This window comes from Budorcas taxicolor, chromosome 25, assembly GCF_023091745.1.
Source record: "Budorcas taxicolor isolate Tak-1 chromosome 25, Takin1.1, whole genome shotgun sequence".
Lineage (NCBI taxonomy): Eukaryota > Metazoa > Chordata > Mammalia > Artiodactyla > Bovidae > Budorcas > Budorcas taxicolor.
The window spans coordinates 36,428,930-36,448,648 of NC_068934.1; the positions used below are offsets into that span (position 1 = coordinate 36,428,930).

Genomic DNA, 19,719 nt, shown 5'->3' on the forward strand with positions numbered 1-19,719 from the left:
GGTGAATTAAGACAGGTTCTTAATATTCCCACTTGACAGGGGAGGAAAGACAGTCACATGATGAAGGGTATGTCCATAGTTATAGGGCTGCACCAGTCAACTCTGGCTGCCAGAAGAAAATATCACAGACTGGGTGGCTAAACAGTAGGAATTTGTTTCTCACAGTCGTGGAGGCTGTGAAGTCCAAGAGCATGATGCTGGCCAGCTTGGCTTTCTGATGATGAGGGCTCTCCTCCTGGCCTTCTCACTGGGCTCTCACATGTTGGGGGTGGGGGTGGGGGGTGGGGGTAGGTGGGTGAGCATGGAACAAGCTCTCTGTTCTCTTCTTGCTGCTGCTAAGTCACTTCAGTCGTGTCCAACTCTGTGCGACCCCAGAGATGGCAGCCCACCAGGCTCCCCCGTCCCCGAGATTCTCCAGGCAAGAACACTGGAGTGGGTTGCCTTCTCCAATGCATAAAAGTGAAAAGTGAAAACTGAAAGTGAAGTCGCTCAGTTGTGTCCAACTGTTTGCGACCCCATGGACTGCGGCCTACCAGGCTCCCCTGTCCATGGGATTTTCCAGGCAAGAGTACTGGAGTGGGGTGCCATTGCCTTCTCTGTGTTCTCTTCTTAGAAGGGCACTAATCCCCTCTTCAGGGGTTGCCCCGCAGCTCAGATGGTAAAGAATCTGTCTGCAATGCAGAAGACCCGGGTTTGCTCTCTGGGTGGGGAAGATGCCCTGGAGAAAGGAATGGCAACACACTCCATTATTCTTGCCTGGAGAATCCCATGGACAAGAATTCTGCAGAGTTACAGTCCATGGGGTCACAAAGAGTCAGATAGGACTGAGTGACAAACACTTCCACTTTCAATCCCCTCTTGAGGGCCGCTCATGACCTCATCTAACCCTAATTACCTCCCAAAGGCTCCATCTCCAAACACCATCATTTTGGGGGTCAAGGCCTCAGCAGGCATGAATGTTGGAGAGGATACACTTTGGTCCATAACAATAGCTGAAGGCTGAACTAGGGCGAGAATCCCGCAGAACGGATTTCCATGATGCTGCACAAACATGAGCCTGCGTGTCCAGGATAAGGGGACCTGCACTGTGACCTACCTATCTCTTGTCAGTGGCAGGAGAGCTTTGGAAAGAACCAGGGGAGCAAATGGGCTTTCCTGGTGGCTCAGACGGTAAAGAACCCGCCTGCCAGGGTCCATCCCCGGGTTGCGAAGATCCCCTGGGGGAGGAAATGGCTACCCAGTCCAGTCTTCTTGCGTGGAGAATCCCACGGACAGAGAAGCCTGGTGGGCTACAGTCCATGGGTGGCAAAGAGACACAAATGAGGGACTAAACAGCAACAAAGGGTAGCAAGTGTCACAGTAGGGAACAGGGCTCTGGGGATTCGGAAGCAGAGGCGAGCAGAGGAAGAGAAAGATGTTTACAACACGTAACGGGAGCGAGGACAGTGCAGGCATGGAGAGGACTCTGTAACGGAAAGGTGCAGACTGTCTTTGGGGAATGGGGCAGAGCCTGTTCAAGTCCAGGACCGGGCGCGTCCTGCTGTGGGGCTGGAAAGTCCGGCGTTCTGGTTGAACACTGTCTCTTCGCTTTTACCGTCTGTTTCCTGGGGGTAGAGACCCCGCTCTCTATGTATTTGGAAACGAGCAAGGACGCTGCAGAGGGTGGTCCATAAAGCTCACGGCTGCAGAGAGGAAACAAAGCCGGCGGCGCCCCAGCACCGCGAGGCCGTGCCCGCTGTGAACCGAGTAGTACCGCGTCTCCCAGCTGGAGTGGAAGCTCAGCGGGGCACGCAGGCAGAGAGAAGCAGGTCTCTTGCTAGCGATCGTCAACCGAACAAGAAAGAAAAACGATCTTTTCCTGAAACATACGAGGAAGGCCTGGACCTGGGCTCTGAGGTCAACGTGGTCCTCGCACCGCTGGTCTCCGGTGGGAGGAAGCTATCCCGGGCTCTAGTGGCCGCCGGCAAGGAGGAGGAAGGCTGAGGCCTAAGGACCAGCGGTCGAGAGCTTGCAAACAGCGGCTCGGGGCGGGCGGTAGGCTGGGACGGGGCGCGCCCTGCGGGGGTTGGGGCGGAGGAACGCAGCCTCTTGCAGCCCTTTCTCTGGCCGGGAGGACGGCCTTCTGCAAACCTGCCTGGACTCGGAACAATTCATCCTGTTTCTCCTTTAAAAAAATAAAAAATAAAAATCCTGTTTTTCATAAAATCATTGTCAGAACCCCGAAGAGGGCGGTACCCGAAGGAATCTGGAAAATAGCCCGCAGGGGCGGGCAGCGGGGCGTGTCTGGTGTCGGGCGGCTGCAGGAACACAGAAGGGCGCAGTGCAGGCAGATAACCAGGGGGGTGCTGGCGGCCCAAGCGCACCCTGCCCGGGCCCCCCCAACCCCGCGCACACCCCCGCGTCCCAGAGCAGCAGGGGTCCGGCGGGGCGGGGCATCAGCACCTGGGGGCGGGACCGGGCGGGGTGCGCGGCCTGAGCGGAGGGAGGGGCGGGCTCTTCCGCCCCTTGATTGGGTCTGGGCTGAACGAGGGGCGGTGTGTTGCGGTAGTTCTGCGGGTCGGCATTGGGCGCCAAAGATGGAGGGTGTGGTTTTGTGAAGTCAGTTCCGGTCGGTGTAAAACCCTAGGGGCGGCGGCGAACAAGCTTCAGATGCTTCTGGGTCGCGGTGGGGACGCTTGGGGGTCCGTCTGTGTGAGCTTGAGAGCCGAGCGCTAGAGCGACCCGGCGAGGGATGGCGGCCACCGGGACCGCGGCCACTGGCAAACTCCTGGTCGTGCTGCTGCTCGGGCTCACAGCTCCCGCCGCGGCGCTGGCCGGCTACATTGAGGTGGGGACCGGGCGAGCGCCCGAGCCCTTTCTTATGCGCCCGCGGGGGAGCGCGGCCTGCCGAGGGGTCCGGGCCGGGAGGGGGTCGCGGCGCGCGGGGCGGTGGGGGTGGTCCGGCGCTGCGGCGGGTCTGGAGCGCCTCCCCCGCCCGCCCCGGCTTGGCGCAGTGCTTGGCGCTGGAGGTCGGGCTGTCTCCGCCGCCGCAGAGGCCAAATGAAAGGCATCGGGGTTGCGGGGGGCAGCGGGCCGCCTCGGCCGCCCCAGCCCCCATCCCGCCCGCGGCGCCGCCACATCCTCTGCGGACCCTGCGAAGCCCAGACGCCTACTCCGCCGTCCCCCGGGACCGCGCGAGCCTCTGCCATGCGCCCTGCAGCCCGGGACCCGGTGCGGCTGGGCTCGCTCCGGGAGCGGCCGTGCCAACCCGGCCCCCGTGCGGCGCCCGGGCTTCCCACCGGGAGCGGTGGATGCGGCCTTTGTTGGCGAGTGGGCCGGGCCGCGGGGATGCGGGCGCCCGGACAGCGCCCGGCACCGGAGCGGCTCCGCTCCCCGCAGCGGGTGCGCCCTCTGCTTCCTGTGCGCCTCCCGCTCCGGATCCCGGCTCTGGCGTCGGACCTTCGGGAGGGATTGTTAAATACAATCCGGTTGCCTGACTCTGATGAACCAGGGGAAACCCTTCTCCGCTGTCGATGTAGCTCCCTTTTATGGTGGGTTTCAGCGAGCAGGGACAGTACCCATGAATACGTTGTAAAAAACTCTGGTTGAAGCGTACTTTTTCGGCGTAGTTTCCCCACACCTGGCGACCTCGCGAACGCACACGTCTGTGCCGGGCGATGGTCCAGTGCTTGCGTGCCCGGAAGGTTCGCTGGGGTCAGCGGGTCCTGCCTTGTGGCCTGGACCTGGCCGCTTGTAGAAACCTTTCTGTCCACGAGGGAGACATGGGACTTTATTTTTACTTGGTATCTCGAAATAGTGCTTGAACTGTCGGACTGGAATGTGCGTTTCTGGTGTAGTTTATTTCCCCTCTTCGCTCTTTTGCAAATTACAATGGCTTTTTGCGGAGTTAGCTAATTTCAGAGAGAAGTGAGACTGGATTTGATTACACAGGCATTGACTGAAGAGTTTCTAATAAAAATCCACAGAACGTGTTTTTCTGCAGAAAGTGGAAATATTTCCACGATTAGAAATAGTCGACTCTAGAGCAAACCTCCAGTGAAACAGCTTAAAACGTCCTGTTCATCCTGCTTAAAGCTTTGATTCTTCAGGGGCGGGGAGCGGGGTGGTGGTGGAGGAAGTTTCAAGTAGAAATAGTTAATGCTTATGTAAGCATACTTCTAGATTAGGATTCTTTTCGTTTCCACGCAGTGGTTAGAGTTGCGTCTGTGATCCACGATGCGGTGTCGCAGGGAAGCACGCTAGATGAGTGGGGTGGGAGGGAAAGGAAAAAGCTTTTGTTTGGAACGTAGAATTTAACTCAGGGCAGGATGTCACAAACCATTGTTCACATTCTTTTACCTCACTTCCCAGAGGTATGAGTAACTTCAGGCACTAGTGAATTTACAATCAAGGGTTCATCAGTTTTAAAGAATATCTTCCTTTCAGGTCTAAACAGGCACTTGAATGCCTGCAGAGAAAGAGCAGTGAACAACACCAGAATTAGCTGTTGTGGATTAAGTTTGGTTATTATCCACATCATTGTTGGAAAGTCCGACTAGACAGAAAGTGGAAATAGACATTTCCCTAAAATGGTGTTTCAGTGCGGTTTTAGGAAAACTTCTCATCTTTGGAGCTGTATTTTTGCCCACCCTTACTACATTATCTTTCAGATGGTTTTTTCTTTTGTCCAAAAGGCAGAATTTCCTTCATACATGTATAATTTGATTTTGTTTATTTACTTCCAGGCAAAGGGCCGCCTGAGCCTTGGTTTAGATGAGAATGGCCTAAATCAGGATTCTCTTTGAGATGGTCCTTACTGAGATTAGCCAAAGGGATTCTAGCCAAATCCCCGATCAGATTGCTTGGCACAGAATTATTGATTGGCAAATCTTGAGTGTTGCTTGGTGTTGACTGAATTAATCTCATACACCTGTTTAAAAGGAAAGAAAAAGATTCTCTGTATTCAGGGTCACTTCCTCTGTTAAATCCGAGACAAGTTCATTTGAGGGCCTGCTCCCTTGTGGTATTCGTGCTGAAATCCTGCACTCTGTACAGTTTGGACACTGAGGCTTCTGAGAGCCAGAGCTCTAGTTCGTTCCACCACATTTTAAAATGACTGGGCCCTTTAGTAGCCAATATTCAGGAAACTCATAGTATGACATCTGAGGCAGAAGATCAATGCTGGTATTTAAGTGATGGTAGAGGCAATGTTTGATTATGACCTGGACAAATACCAATGCCTCTGATAGAAGCATCAGCTTTTATTTTATCATAACTGTGTTAAAATCTTTGATAAATGTGATATACTAAGTTTTGGCAAATCCTCCTTTGATAAAGTTTGTTTCCATCATCGAAAGCTGGGCTGTCCCACAGGGTAGCCACTTGCAGTGGTGGCTATAATGATTGAGGAATGAATTTTCCATGTTATTTAATTTTAGCTAATTTACATTTAAAAACAATACTCAGTTCAGTGTTTGGAATCAACTTTTTATATGAGTCTACTTTTTAAACTACATTTTCTGAATGTAAATGCAAGTCAGATATTTCCTGAGAAATTTAGCATGTGAATTATCTGTAGGTGCTAAATGCACTCCATATTTTGAAGACTTACTATGAACAACTTTGTAAAATAACTGATTTGTAATTTTCATATTGATTGCATTGAAGTGATATTTTATACACTGGCTAAGTAAATTATATTAAAATTAGTCTCACCTGTTTCAAATATAACATATATGACTCATATTTCTCCTGGGTGGTGCTAATTTATTTTTTAAAGTTGGTGCTGTCTGAGTGTTTTTATTAGCACAGTTTTTAAATGTTATTTTTTCCCACAATAAAGCCTTGGTTAAAGTTGGTCCAGTATGATCTTAACAGTTTTGAGTATTTTTTTCTGTTAACTTTTTTCAATTACAATTTTTATTTAGAAATAATTTCAGGCTTACAAAAAATGGCAAAAATTGTATGAACAACTCTTATACCCTCTACCTAGATTCATCAGTTTAACATTTCCCCCTATTCAGCATTTGTTTTGTCATTGATTGTGTAATTATGTATTTTTTGCAAACAAGCAAAGGGAGCAAATTGCATACATCTTACTCCTCTACCCCTGAAAACTTGCAAGTGTATTTCCTAAGAACCTGAGAACCAAAGACTGTGTCCTGCATAACCCATTTGGTTATCAGCTTAAAGAAATTTAACTTTGATACAATACTTTGATCAGATCTACTCTCTGTATTCCATTTTGCCAGTAGAACCAATAATGGCCTTCATAGAATTTGAAAACTTTTTTTTAAGTTAAAGAGCTTTAGAATTCTTGGTAGTACGTGAAGGGTTAATTATTTTTCCAAATAGAAAATAATATCTTAAACTTACCTGATATTGTTTTGACTCTGGAAAATAAAAACTTAAAAACCTTTCAGGATTCCTCAGTTATATCACTCTTACTAAATTCTTGGGCTTTTGCATTTTCTGTTTAAAATTACAAGAAAAATTACATAGGGAGTGCATATTTATTGTAGAAATTTTAAATCCATTTGAAGACTAAGAAATGAAAAATAACCTGAGATCCTCGTGTTCACCGTGGAAATTTCACTGTGAATGTGTTGGTGGTGTCTAGCCTCCTATGGCTACCAGGTACATACATTTTATCAAAGTGACAGACAGATTGCTTACTGAAGCTGGTACCTAACAATTAGTATTTTGAATTTTCCTAAAGAACTACTGAAAGAAAATAGTTTTCTGTGTGATTAAAAAGGGATAAATTTTTGAACAGTGATTGTAGAGTCTGTGGAGGGAGGCCATTTGAGAGTTGGAAATCGCCCATAATCCAATTCTCATGAGTTGTTTTTTTAGTGAGGTAAACTAGATTACCTTGACTCTTAATTAAATTTAGTATAGTGCACCTTGATTTATGGTGTAAGATGGAAAGTGAACGAAATAGAAATCAGTTCCAGTTCTCTGTATCAAGTACAGCTAATAACTGCTTTTTGCCCAGAGACGTTTTCTTACATAAGCATCACGGAAGCTTTTTTTCATGGAATCTTTTGCAACATAACTAATCTGTTTTTAAAATACAACTCTTCATTTGTTAACCATCCCACTAATGTTTGCTGAACACTGTTACCAGGTTCCGTGTTAGAGGCTAAACAGTGCAGTAATAAAACCAGATATGCTTCATGCCTTCTCCTCTGCAAAGCACACTTGCCTGTGACTTTCAGGCCCCACCCCCCAGAGATTTCTCCCTGAGGACGTCTGGGAATCTCACTGTCACGGGCTCCCCAGGGGTTTCTTCTGTGCAGGTAGAGAAAAACAAACTGCAGCAAACAAAAAGCCAACAGAACTCATGTGGGTACAGCATCTTACATAAGTCCCCAAAAGTCTGGTAAAGTAGGTCTTCTCATCCACACCTGAAAAAGGGAGTCAGGAGAGGGCAGCAAGGCCAGGCTGAGAACTGGTCTGTCTTACTGAGTTGTTACTCCTTCTATATCAGGGTGTTTCATGACATTTCTATTTGGGCTGCAGATTTCTTTTTTTTTTTTTTCTTTTTCACTCTTGTTTACCTATTTTCTCTACCATCAGGAAATCTGATATGAATATTTTCTTTAAAAGAAATTAATTTCACAGATACTGTATCATGAATCCACGTATTGCCAAACTGCTAACAGTGGTTTTCTTTGAAGGTTGTAATTAAAGGAGACCTTGCCGTTTTACATTTTCCATGGATTAAAAAAAAAAGAATGCTTTTTTGTATAACGTGCAAGTTCTCTCTTTTTTACAATAGTAAGCTTGTTTTGTCTTTGCATTCTGATAAAAAAATTTAAGGAAAGAAACTCTGACCACCTGTGGGGAGTCTTATCAAAATCAGTGTATGGCATTATTTGGAAGGGAAAATGTTATTGGCACCAGACTTCCAATCACTGGCCTGGTTGGTAGACAAACTATTAGGAAGAGGCTAACACATATGACTGAAATAAGATTGTGGTCCAGAAAAAAAGTTAGTCATCATTTGGAGTGGGCACCTGTGGTGTAGGTTTGGTTAATTGAACAGCCCCGCCACAGCCTTTCTGCTCTGCCTTCCTCAGCCTGGCGCTTCTTGTGGTTGCAGAAGGGTGTTGCAGTTTCAGAGCACAGGCTCTGTTGTGATAACATCCAGGGGATCATTGGGTTTTTCTCAGAGCTCATCAGCTGGGCTGAATGATATCCAGTGCTTCCAGCCGAAGCAGCCATGGGTGAGTGGTGGTGGTGGTGCGGTGACAGGCTTAGACTGCACACTGGGTTCTGATGGGAAAGAGGGCTGTGCATGTTGGATAGATAACAGCCCAACATCTCCTACATATGGCTGGTCTGGCTGGAAAGAAAAGAGTGCATTTGTTCTTACCTAAGCTACCTGTGAGTTAAAAGTTTGCCGGCGGAATTGAGACAACAAAGAAGGCTCTCCCATGGTTTATTAGGGTCTTGCACTTCGTTTTGAGGGATGTTGCCATCCAGAACAGAATGGCTGAATGGAGAAGTACCTGAAAATTTATAAGGGAGATATTTAGCCTAGAGAAGATGAAAACATGGATTTTAATGTGGGTAATAAAGAACATAAACATTTTCAAATTTTTATATATTGTCTCTGGAAGGCTAAGTATGACTTAACCTAGGCTCAAGCAGAATTTTTACATGGAGAAAGAAATGAGCCAGTAAGTGTAAAGAGTGTAGGACCTTTTATTCCCTTTCACTAGGAATATTACCAGCATAGCATGGTAAATATGTAAAAGGTACTCATATCCACTTATCCACCATCCAGTTTTGTTAAATTTTAGCACTTCCCATCTTCGCTTTAACTTTTTTTTTTTTTAAAGAACTAAAACACTCTGGATAGAGAAGTAAAGCATTATCATAGGCCTCCTCTGAACCCCCATCCCATTAATCTTCCTTTCTGGAAGTAGCTCTTATCTTGAGTTGGGAATTCAGCATTCCCATTCATGTTCCCGTGCTGAGAGAAAACCCTTTCATCTCTTTGGATCCCAGGCTTTCAGAGATCAGTGCAGAGTGCAAATTGGTGGAGTGTTTTAGATAATTTTAGAAGGTCAGAATGCTAGGATATTCGAAATGGAAGTAAGGACAAACTGGTGCCTGTGAAAGGTGCTACGGCCCCATCGCAGCCCTGCACACTGACATGTAAAGCCTGGAGTCTTTTTGAGCTTTTTACAACTTAAATACACAAAGGGAAAAAAAAGTATAACTCAGTGTATTTTCATAAAACAGGACCTTTTATAGCATGGTAAGTATGTAAAAGGTATTCATATCCACTTATCCACCATCCAGTTTTGTTAAATTTTAGCACTTCCCATCTTTGCTTTAAATTTTTTTATTTTTTATTTTGAAAGAACTAAAACACTGTGGATAGAGAAGTGTAACCACTTCTCTTGTGTAACCACTGCCAAGGTCCAGAAATAGAGCATTCCCATTCCCCACTGCACCTAGTAACTGTCAGCCTGACTTTATGTCTTGCTTTTCTTTATAGTTTTACTATCCAGGCATTCATCCCTAAACACTGTAATTTAACTTTTCTTGTTTTCTAGTCTTTAAGTAAATAATCTCTCAGTATGTTTTCTTGAGTTTCTGGCTTCTTTCATTGGATGTGTTTTTGAGGATCACTTGGATTACTGATTGTAGCTGTGGTTCACCTGTTTCCACAGCTGTATAGTACTCCCATATCTGAAGAAAGCACAGTTTGTTTTGCTGTTGACGGACATTTGGAATGTCTCCAGTTTGAGGTTATTGAGATAACACTGCCCCTTCTGCTACTTGCCTTTTTACCCTCTTCTTCATGATGTCTTTAGAAGTCCTTCATTTTACTGTCTAATTTATCAGTTTCACTTTTTTTAAAATTATGATAGGTACTTTTTGTGTCACGTGTGAGAAATTTTGCCCCCCAGAGGACATAGTTAATCTCCTGTGTTGCCTACCAAGGGCCTTCTGTTTGCCTGTCACATTTGGAGCCACAGTTTCCCTGAAACTCCTTGTTGTGTAGGTACGAAGTATTGGTCTTTTTCCTTATTTATTGTTTTTCACATAGTTACCCAGCTTGTACCATTTAATGTCAAGGTCTCCTTTCCCTCCTGCTCTCCCCTGCCAGCTCTGTTAATTTATCTCTCTCTATGTGTGAGACTCTTTCTGGGCTCTCCTAATCTACTGTATCCGTGTACCAAGCCCACGCTGTCTTAATGACTGTGCTTAGTAATGAGGTTTTATACCTACTGGAGCAAGCCCTTCTACTTGGATTGTCTTCAATAGTGTCTTGACTGCTCTTTGACCCTTTTCTTTCCATATACATTGGCTACATTTAACCAAAAACAGCTTTTGTTGGAATTTAGATTCAGGTTGCATTGAGTCTATAGTTCAATTAGGAAAACTGGACATTTTTCTAATATTGAGTCTTCCAACCCAGAAACATGATATATGCCTTTGTTTAGGTCCTCACTAATCAACCTCAGTGTTTTAAAGCTTTTTGCATAGAAATCTTATATATAGTATGTTTGATTTATTTATAGATATCTTCTTTTTTTGAGTGCTATTATAATGGCATCTTAAAATTTTGGTTATCATTTGTTGTGGTTGTACAAGTAAAGTTGATACTTTCATTGCCTCTCCCCTATTTTCTGTAGGTTTGTTTTCTATTTTATTACTTTATGTCACAGGTTTAATTTTTTTTCCCCTAGCACTTCGAGATGACTGCTTTATTTTTTTCAGCTTTTTCTTCTCTTCTGATTTGTTTAAAGCTATATATTTTCCTCTGAACAGGGCTTTAGCTGCAATTCATAACTGTTTTTAGCTTTCTATTTAATGTTTTGAACAAAGGAGATACGTGTGTGTTAGTTGCTCAGTCATGTCTGACTGTTTGCAGCCCCGTGTACTGTAGCCCGCCAGGTTCCTCTGTTCGTGGAATTCTCCAGGCAGGAGTACTGGAGTGGGTTACCATCTCCGGGGAATCTTCCCGACCCAGGGATTGCACCCTGGTCTCCTGCATTGCAGGCAGACTCTCTCCTACATTGCAGGTGGACGCTTTACCATCAGAGCCACCAAGGAAGCCCATTGTGTATAACATTGTGTAAGATTAAGCTATATGGTGTTCTGATTTGATACATTTATATATTGTAGTATGTTTACCACTGTATCACTGCTGCTGCTACCACCTCTCATCCATAATTAAAATTTCTTTTTGGTAGTGAGAGCAATTATGATCTAGTCTTTTAACAACTTTGCTGTTTACAAAACAGTATTATGGACTATAATCACTGTGCTGAGAGTTAGGCCTCTAGTCTTTAACTGTTGTTTACAAATTTGTACCCTTAAATAAGATACAAGTTTGGATATATAATATTTTCATTATCATTCAAGTAAAACAATAGATTTTTCCATTGTGACTTTTTTTTTTTTTCAGGTAATTTAGAAGTACGTTTCTTAATTTCCAGAGATGTGGAGGTTATCTGGCTGTCTTTCAGGCTGTCCATTTCTGAGTTAACTACTTTTTTGTCAGAGAATTAGTCTGTATGATTTCAGTTTTTTGAAACTTGGTGAGACTTGCTTCATGACCCAGTTAATGATAAAATTTTGTTGTGTGCATAAAGAAAATGTTTATTCTGTAAGTTATTACTGACAGTATTTTATATGTCTTCTGATCATACTGTTTTCATTGTTGTTCAGATCTTTATCCCTAATTATTTTTAAAATCTTTTTTCTTTTACTGAGAAAGGTATCTTAGAAATCTCCCACTGTGGACTTCCGTGGCAGTCCAGGGGTTAAGACTGCGCTTCCAATGCATGGGGCTTGGACATAATCTCTGGTCAGAGATCCCATGTGCTGTGTGGATTGGCCAAAAAAATATATCTGCCACGGTGATTTTGGAAAAGTGTTTCTACTTGTCATTCTGTTTGCTTTGGTTAGTTTGAGGCTGTCATTAGGAGTATATAGGTTTAAAATTGCTATCTCTTCCTAAGGAATTGAACCTCTCATAGCTGTATTCTCCCGTGTTATCTCTGGTAAAATTTTTGCCTTTATCAGTACTTTATCTAGTATTTCCATCTTTATGTTTTAGATGTGTTTATGGTTGTTTCTTCTTTTGCAGATGTAGGAAACAGTGTCTTTTACGTTTAACATAATTGCTGAGGTATTCGGGTTTTCATCTACTGTCTTATTTAGTGCTTTTTGTTTTGTTTTGCTAATTCTATGTTTTTTTGTTTTTTTAACTGAAGTATAAGTGGTATATAACTTTATATTAGTTTCAGGTGCACAACATAATGATTTAATATTTGTGTGTACGCAGGAGCCTGTGGTCCATGGGGTCGCACAGAGTTGGATACAACTGAGCAACGAACACGCACGCTCACGTTTTGTGAGATGATCACCACACTAAGTCTAGTTGTCACCCACCACCTCATGGTGACTTGTCTTGTGTGTGTGAGAGAGAGAGAGAGACAAGAACGTTTAAGATTTACGCTTTTAGCAACTCTCAAATATACAGTACAGTGTGGGTAGTTACAGTCACCGTGCGGTATGTTGCTTCCCCAGACTTACTTCTATTATAACTAGTACCTTATACCTTATAGAAATTTGTACCTTTTGACTGCTTTCACACATTTTGCTCACCCTCCACCCCTCAACCTTCACTGCACATGTCTGACAAGTGATCTTTTCTCTATATTTATGAAACTAGTGTTTTTAGAGTCCACATGTAAGGGAGACTATGCAGTGTTTATCTTTCTCTGTCTAACTTACTTCACTTTATATAATGCTCTCAAGGTCCGTCCATGTTGTTGCAAATGGTAGGATATCCTCTTTATGGCCGAATAGCTTTCCACTGTGTGTGTGTTCACCGTATTTCCTTTATCCTTTCACCTCTCAGTGGACATTCAGGTTGCTATGTTTATCCCCTTACTCAACTCCTTTGAAAGTGGTTATTATTTTACTTCTTTCTCATATTACTTTGGAACATTTTTCATAATCTTTTGTTCTCCCTTTAGTGGTTGCTTTAGACATTTAAATATCTTTCACTTATCAGTGTTTTATATTAATTGGTACTTTTACCCTCTTCCAGGAATAGAAGATCAGAACACTTTAACCTCCCCTCAACATTTTTGCCATTGTTGTTGATTTCATGTAAACCCTGGAAGACCTCATACAAGCCATGTTTTACACAGTCAGATGAACTTAGCATCAGTGGTTATCAACTCTGGGGGCACACTGGTATCATCTGGGGAAATGTTTACAAAGCACACATTGCCTACACTCCAATTCAGACAAATTACATCAAGGTCTCTTGAGAGAAGGTGTGAGCCATTAATATTTCTTAAAAACTCTTCACAGTGATTCAAATTTACAGTGAGATTGAGAGCCCCTGATTTAGATTTATATATTCTCTTTGTTATTCTTCATGCATTTTTTTATCTCTAAGCTTCTTTTTTCAGGTAATTTTTTGTCTTCCAAGACACACTTTAGAATTTTCTTAAGGTTGGCTAGTGACATATATTCTTTCACCAAATATCTGTTTTTAGTGTCTTCCTTGCAAGACAGGTTCATTGGGGATAGAATTTCTTTCATCATTTTGAAGATCTTATTCTTTATTCTGTTCCTTGATATTTAATGTCTATCCTGAGGTTGAATATTATCAATAGCTTACTGGAATTAATTGTCAGATTGGTGTTCCTTTGAAGGTAATGTGTCCCTTGTCTCTGACTACTTACTAGACCTTCTCTTTGAATCTGATTTTCAGCCATTTCACTATGTATCTAGCTGTGGATTTTTTTTAAATGTGTAGCCCCTTGGTATCTTTGGAGAATTGGTTCCAGGATTCCCCTTCCACCGGTACCAAAATCTGTGATGCTCACGACTGTTGTATAAAGTGATGTCGTACTTGCGTGTAACCTGTGAATATTCTCCTGTATAGCTGCAGTAACCTCTAGATTGCTTATAATACCTAATGCAGTGTACATGCTATGTAGATAGTTGTAAACGTTGCTGTTGTTCAGTCACTCACCCACGTCCTACGTTTTGTGACCCCATGGACTGCAGCATGCCAGGCTTCCCTGTCCTTCACTATCTCCTGGAGCTTGCTTAAACTCTTGTCCATCGAGTCAGTGATGCCATCCAACCATCTCATCCTCTGGCGTCCCCTTCTCCTCCTGCCTTCAATCTTTCCCCGCATCGGGGTCTTTTCCAATGAGTTGGCTCTTTGCAAGAGGTGGCCAAAGTACTGGAGCGTCAGCTTCAGCATCAGTCCTTCCAGTGAATATTCAGAACTGATTTCCTTTAGGATTGACTGGTTTGATCTGCTTGTTGTCCAAGGGACTCTCAAGAGTCTTCAACACCACAGTTCAAAAGCATCAATTCTTTGGTGTTCAGCTTTCTTTATGGCCCAACTCTCACATCCATACATGACTAGCTTTGACTTTATGGACTTTGTTGGCAAAGTAATGTCTCTGCTTTTTAATATGCTTCCCTGATAGCTCGGTTGGTAAAGAATCTGCCTGCAATGCAGGAGACCCTGTTTTGATTCCTGGGATGGGGAACATCCATGGAGAAAGGATAGACTACCCACTCTAGTATTCTGGCCTGGAGAATTCCATGGACTATATGCAATGGTGGGGTTGCAAAGAATCTAACATGACTGAGTGACTTTCACTTTTAATATCCTGTTTTGGTTTGTCACAAATTTTCTTCCAAGGAGCAAGGGTCTTTTAATTTCATGACTGCAGTCACCGTCTGCAGTGATTTTGGAGTTCAAGAAAATAAAATCTATCATTGTTCCCGTATCTATTTGCCGTGAAGTGATGGGACCGGGTGTCATGACCTTTGTTTTTTGAATACTATGTAGATAGTTGTAAATACAGTGTAAGTCTCTGTAGACAGTTATTGGCCTATGGAATTTTTTTTCCCTGCGTATCTTCAATCCATGGATACAGAATCTGAAGTTATAAGAGGCTAACTATCTTTTGCTTGTAGAGCTCTTCGAATCTGTGGTTTGATGTCTTTTATCAGTTTTAGAAAATCCTCAGCCACCATCTAAGTATTTAAGTCTGTAAATACTGCTTCTGCCTACTCCTCTCCTTTTCCTTGGGACTCCAGAAACAGACATCGCAGACGCTGTTGCCCTAGCCTATGTGTTTTTTCATGCCTCATCTGATAGCTTTTCTTTTGACCCATCTTTCTGTTTAGTAAGGATTTCTTCAGCTGTAGCTAATCTACCGTGAAGTCCCATCCGTTGAATTAAATTTAATTATTGTAGTTTTCAGTTTTATAATTCAAAATTGGTTGGTTGTTGTTTTTTTTTTTTTCAATTGTTTCCTAACCACAGCTGAAATTCTTAATTTGTGTCTTTGAAAATGAAAAGTATACTTAAAGTCTGTGTCTGGTAATTCTTGTGTCTGGGATCCCTGTGTGTCTTTTCTGTTATCTGTTTCTGCTGGTTATTTATTCATGTTCCTTTACCTCATTTGTCAGATTATTTTTGATAATGTGCCATATATTTTATTGATACAAATGCTTATAGATGAGTTTGAGGCTTGGGGCTGTTATACTCCCGTGAGTGATTTGTTTCTACCTGGGGTGTGATGAACTGGCAATCTAGGATCTCACTTTTGTTTCACAAATTGAGAGGAATAGAAGCTGAGCTGCAGTCTCTATGAAGTCCTGTCAATTTCTGGATTACCCTTCTAGATTAAGCATGTGTTGGGGTCTCAGTCCAAACCACTAGCGTTGTTTCCCCTCTGCCTCCTGCCCTGGACTCCAACCCTCTCTATTTGATCCTTCAGGCTGTTAAAAGTACTGTTTACCTGCATCTTTCAGGATTTTTCAGCATCCCCAGAGGAACAAAGCCCTCTGTGCTTTATTCATTTCCTTGGGCTTTCATCCTCCCCTGGTTACTGACTTGGGAAATCTTCAGTCTTTTCAGGTTCCTACTGCCTTTAACTAAATGCTTTAAAAAAAAAAAATGTTGCTTTTCTAGCTGTCCTTATCAGGAGGATTGGTCTGAATTACGTAGTTGACCATGACTGGAAATTAATTCCCTTGAAATTAGATGTCTGCTGGGAGTTTATAGAGAGAACCTATGTTATTTTAAGTAGTTAGGGGAAAAGAGTAGAGAAGCGAGAGTAGAGCGGCAGATTCTGGTGGTGGTTGAAGTGGTCAGAATAGTGACAGTTGCATTTATGGTGCAGTCACTGTGTATAGTGTTTTACACACACTCTGAAGGAGCTCAGCCCTGGGTGTTCTTTGGAGGGAGTGATGCTAAAGCTGAAGCTCCAGTACTTTGGCCACCTCATGCGAAGAGCTGACTCACTGGAAAAGACTCTGATGCTGGGAGGCATTGGGGGCAGGAGGAAGAGGGGACGATAGAGGATGAGATGGCTGGATGGCATCACCGACTCGATGGACGTGGGTTTGAGTGAACTCCGGGAGTTGGTGATGGACAGGGAGGCCTGGCGTGCTGCGATTCATGGGGTTGCAAAGAGTTGGACACAACTGAGCAACTGAACTGAACTGATTGAAACCTTTGAACTACCCTTACTATGGTTATTGCTGTTTTACAGGTACAGGAACTAAAGCATACACAGATAAAGTGACTTGATCTTGGTTATAATCCTTAAGTGATGAACTGGCTCTCAAGTTTGTGCTTAGTGGTAGAAAGGTAGCCTGGGCAGAGGCCCGGGAAAGGGATATCTCAGGTCAGCATGGGACCACCACGGGTTTGTGGAGGTTACCTAACAACAGTCCCATTCAGGCAGAAATTTGCAGTACGTGATTCTTAGTAATCAGAATGTAAAGAAAACTGTTTTGAGGTTATTTCTTGAACTTTCTCTCTACCACCAAGTCACTATCAGATCATAGAATTTAGGCTTACAGTCATTGTGCATTATGACTTGAGTATGTATCATCTAAGGAACCTATTTGCTACATCTTAATATCTTTCATTAAAAATGACTGAGATTATAAATTGATTCTTTACAAATGATTGTTTGTAATAGTGACTCTGTGTATCCCGTGTTAAAGAAAAAATATATGGTCATTGTGAAAACTCTAGAAAATGTAGGTAAAGCTAAAACAAAAACAGAAATAAATTAACTGTAATTTGCCAAATTAAAAAACTTTAAAATTTTCCCAGTCTGTGTTTTTTTGAAAGAATGGATTCCCTCTTAATATGTTTATAGTCTGTTTTCCTTCCTTTTGACTTATTGAATAACTTTCCAACCCATTAAATATTTATAGCATTGCTTTAAATTGAATCATCTTTCATGGTTTGGGACATTTGAACTCCTTCCAAAAAAAGAAAATGTGCACTATCCACTACTTTTAGTTGCCTTCCATATTCTGAATTTGGGCTGTAAAAGTTGATGCACAGATATTCTGAGTTACTACATGAGAATACTACTTACCAGCCAGTGGTTGGATATTTGCAGCACTATTGGAACTATAATTTGAGTATTTTCCTGCATTTTTGCCCTTATTTTATTGATGCATAGCATACGGTTTGATGCAGTTGGTGCTTATTTGGTGCTTTTTAGGCTGAGAGTCTTTGAATTGAGATGAACAAACAGTGGGCTCAATTATGTAGGAAGAGCTAAGGAATGTTTATAAAATGCTAGAATTAAGTTTTTGAGAATATTTTTTTTTTCATAAAACAATGGAAGTAATTGGGATTTGTATACATCATTAGCTTTCTAGTGGTAGAATCCCCCCAAATCACATATATGTCTTTGAACTTTGCCTGTCTTTTCAGGATTATATGTAAAAGCAAGAGTCTTCTCTATAATTTTTTTTTTATAATTTACATTTCTCATTTTTCGCTAATGTAAACAGTATGCAATAAATAACTTAAAAAAAAATCCTTTAGCTGTATCTCAAATTGACACTTACAAGAACTATTGTATGTAACTTGTTCAAAAATTGAAGACTTTCCCTGGTAACTGGTTCATTTGAAGTTCCTCATGGTCCTTGTTGTTGGCAGACATTTATTAAAATGCTGTATGCAGAGCACTGTGCAGGCGTATAACACACAGCTGAGGGCCACATACAGTTGCTGTGATGATGAATGAAAGAAGCCTTTTAGGTGGTTAAAAAAATGATAGCACTTCTCTAGTCTTTAAAAAATAGATTATTTTAATTTCGCTTATCTTTTTTAAAGAAATATTTATAGGGTTTACTTCCAGGTGTTTTTACATTGTCCTCCAGTAAGGTCCTGCTTTCAGTTCTTTTGGATATGTACTGGAAGAAGTAGACTTGCTAGGTCATACAGTAATTTCTGTGTTTTTTACCTTCTTGAGAAACGCTGCTCCATTTTACTTTCCCACCATCAGTGCCAAGGGTTCCAGTTTCTCTATATCTTGGCCAACACTTGATGCCTTTTTTTTTTTTTTAATATTAAGCCATCTTAATGTGGGTGTGAAGTGGTATATTACTGTGGTTTTAATTTGTATTTCCCTAATGATTAGTGATGTTGAAAGCCTTTTCTTGTTGGCCGTTTGCATCTTCTTTGGAAAAATTTCTATTCAACTCTTTTACTCATTTTTGAATTGGGTTTTTGTGATGGTGGTTGTTGAGTTGTAGGAGCTCGCAGTATTTTCTGGCTCTCAATCCCTTACCAGATCTGTGATTTTAAAACTAAAGGTTTGGTTTTTTTTCCTTGAAGTGTGGTTTAGCTATTTTTTCTTGTATTGACTGTACTTTTGTTATCATGTGTAATTGAAATCATTGCCAAATCAATGTTGTGAAAGCTTTTCCTTATATTTTCTTCTGAGAGTTTTATCTTTTTTGCCCTTATGTTTAGATCGTTTATCCATTTTGAGTTAATTTTTATATATGACTTAAGATAAGAGTCCAGCTTCATTCTTTTGCAGGTGACTATCCAGTTTTCCCAGCAGTGTTTGTTGAAAAGACTTTCTCGGTTGAATGGTCTTGGCGCCCTTGTAAAAAGTCATTTGAGTGTATATTCAAGAGTTTATTTCTGAGCTCTCCATTCTGTACGTCTGTTGTTTTATGCCAGTACCGCATAGTTTTGTTTACTGTTGCTTGGTTCTGAAGTCAGGACGTGAGAGTCTTTTTCAAGATTGTGCGGTTCCATATGAATTTTAGAAGTTTTTTTCCTCTGCAAAATATGCTGTTGAGACGTTTATGGGGATTGCATTGCTTAATAGATTGCTTTGAGTAGTACTGTCATGTTAATAATATTAGGTCTTCCAATCCTTAGGTGCCAAGGGTCTTTAAGGTAGATGATTACCCTCAAATTTATTATAATCGACAGAATGTAATTAATTTTAGTTTATACTATGACTTCTGGGTGTTAGCTGTTTGATAAATTGTATGCTTTACAGATTAACTGCGGCCCCTCTTAGGAAGCCTCCCAGTACACTCCTTCCCACAGGGACCGAACACTTGACACTTGAAGACAAAATAGGACCTACTCAAACTCCCAAGTTTTATTTGGCTCTCACTGTCTTGGGCATCACTGTATTTTACGTTCAAATTAAACATCACCATTTCCAAATACTGTGGACTTTTGTCTTAAACATTCCTTTCCGGTGTTTGAAGAAATTGGAAATCTGGCAGGAGCAGGCCCCCTTTATTTGTAAGAGCCTCTGGTCTCCCCACCATAGGCTGGGTGTGGGTTATCATTTTGTCTTACACCCCCATCTGCTCTCTGTCATTCAGAGGCACAGAGTTTTCAACCCTTGTTGTAAAGTGGAGAAAGTTGGCTTG

The 19,719-nt window shown here is 42.3% G+C and overlaps 1 protein-coding gene across 6 annotated transcripts in view; it reads left to right on the forward strand.

Annotated features, from left to right (window-relative positions):
- Positions 1-2,669: 2,669 nt before the first annotated feature.
- APLP2 (amyloid beta precursor like protein 2) overlaps positions 2,670-19,719 on the forward strand; it is a 62,524-nt gene continuing 45,474 nt past the window's right edge. For all 6 annotated transcript variants that reach the window (XM_052662072.1, XM_052662075.1, XM_052662073.1 and 3 more), the window contains exon 1: positions 2,670-2,827. In XM_052662072.1, coding sequence (XP_052518032.1) covers positions 2,732-2,827 — 96 coding nt within the window. In that variant the 5' untranslated portion in view covers positions 2,670-2,731. The remainder of the gene's footprint in view (positions 2,828-19,719) is intronic.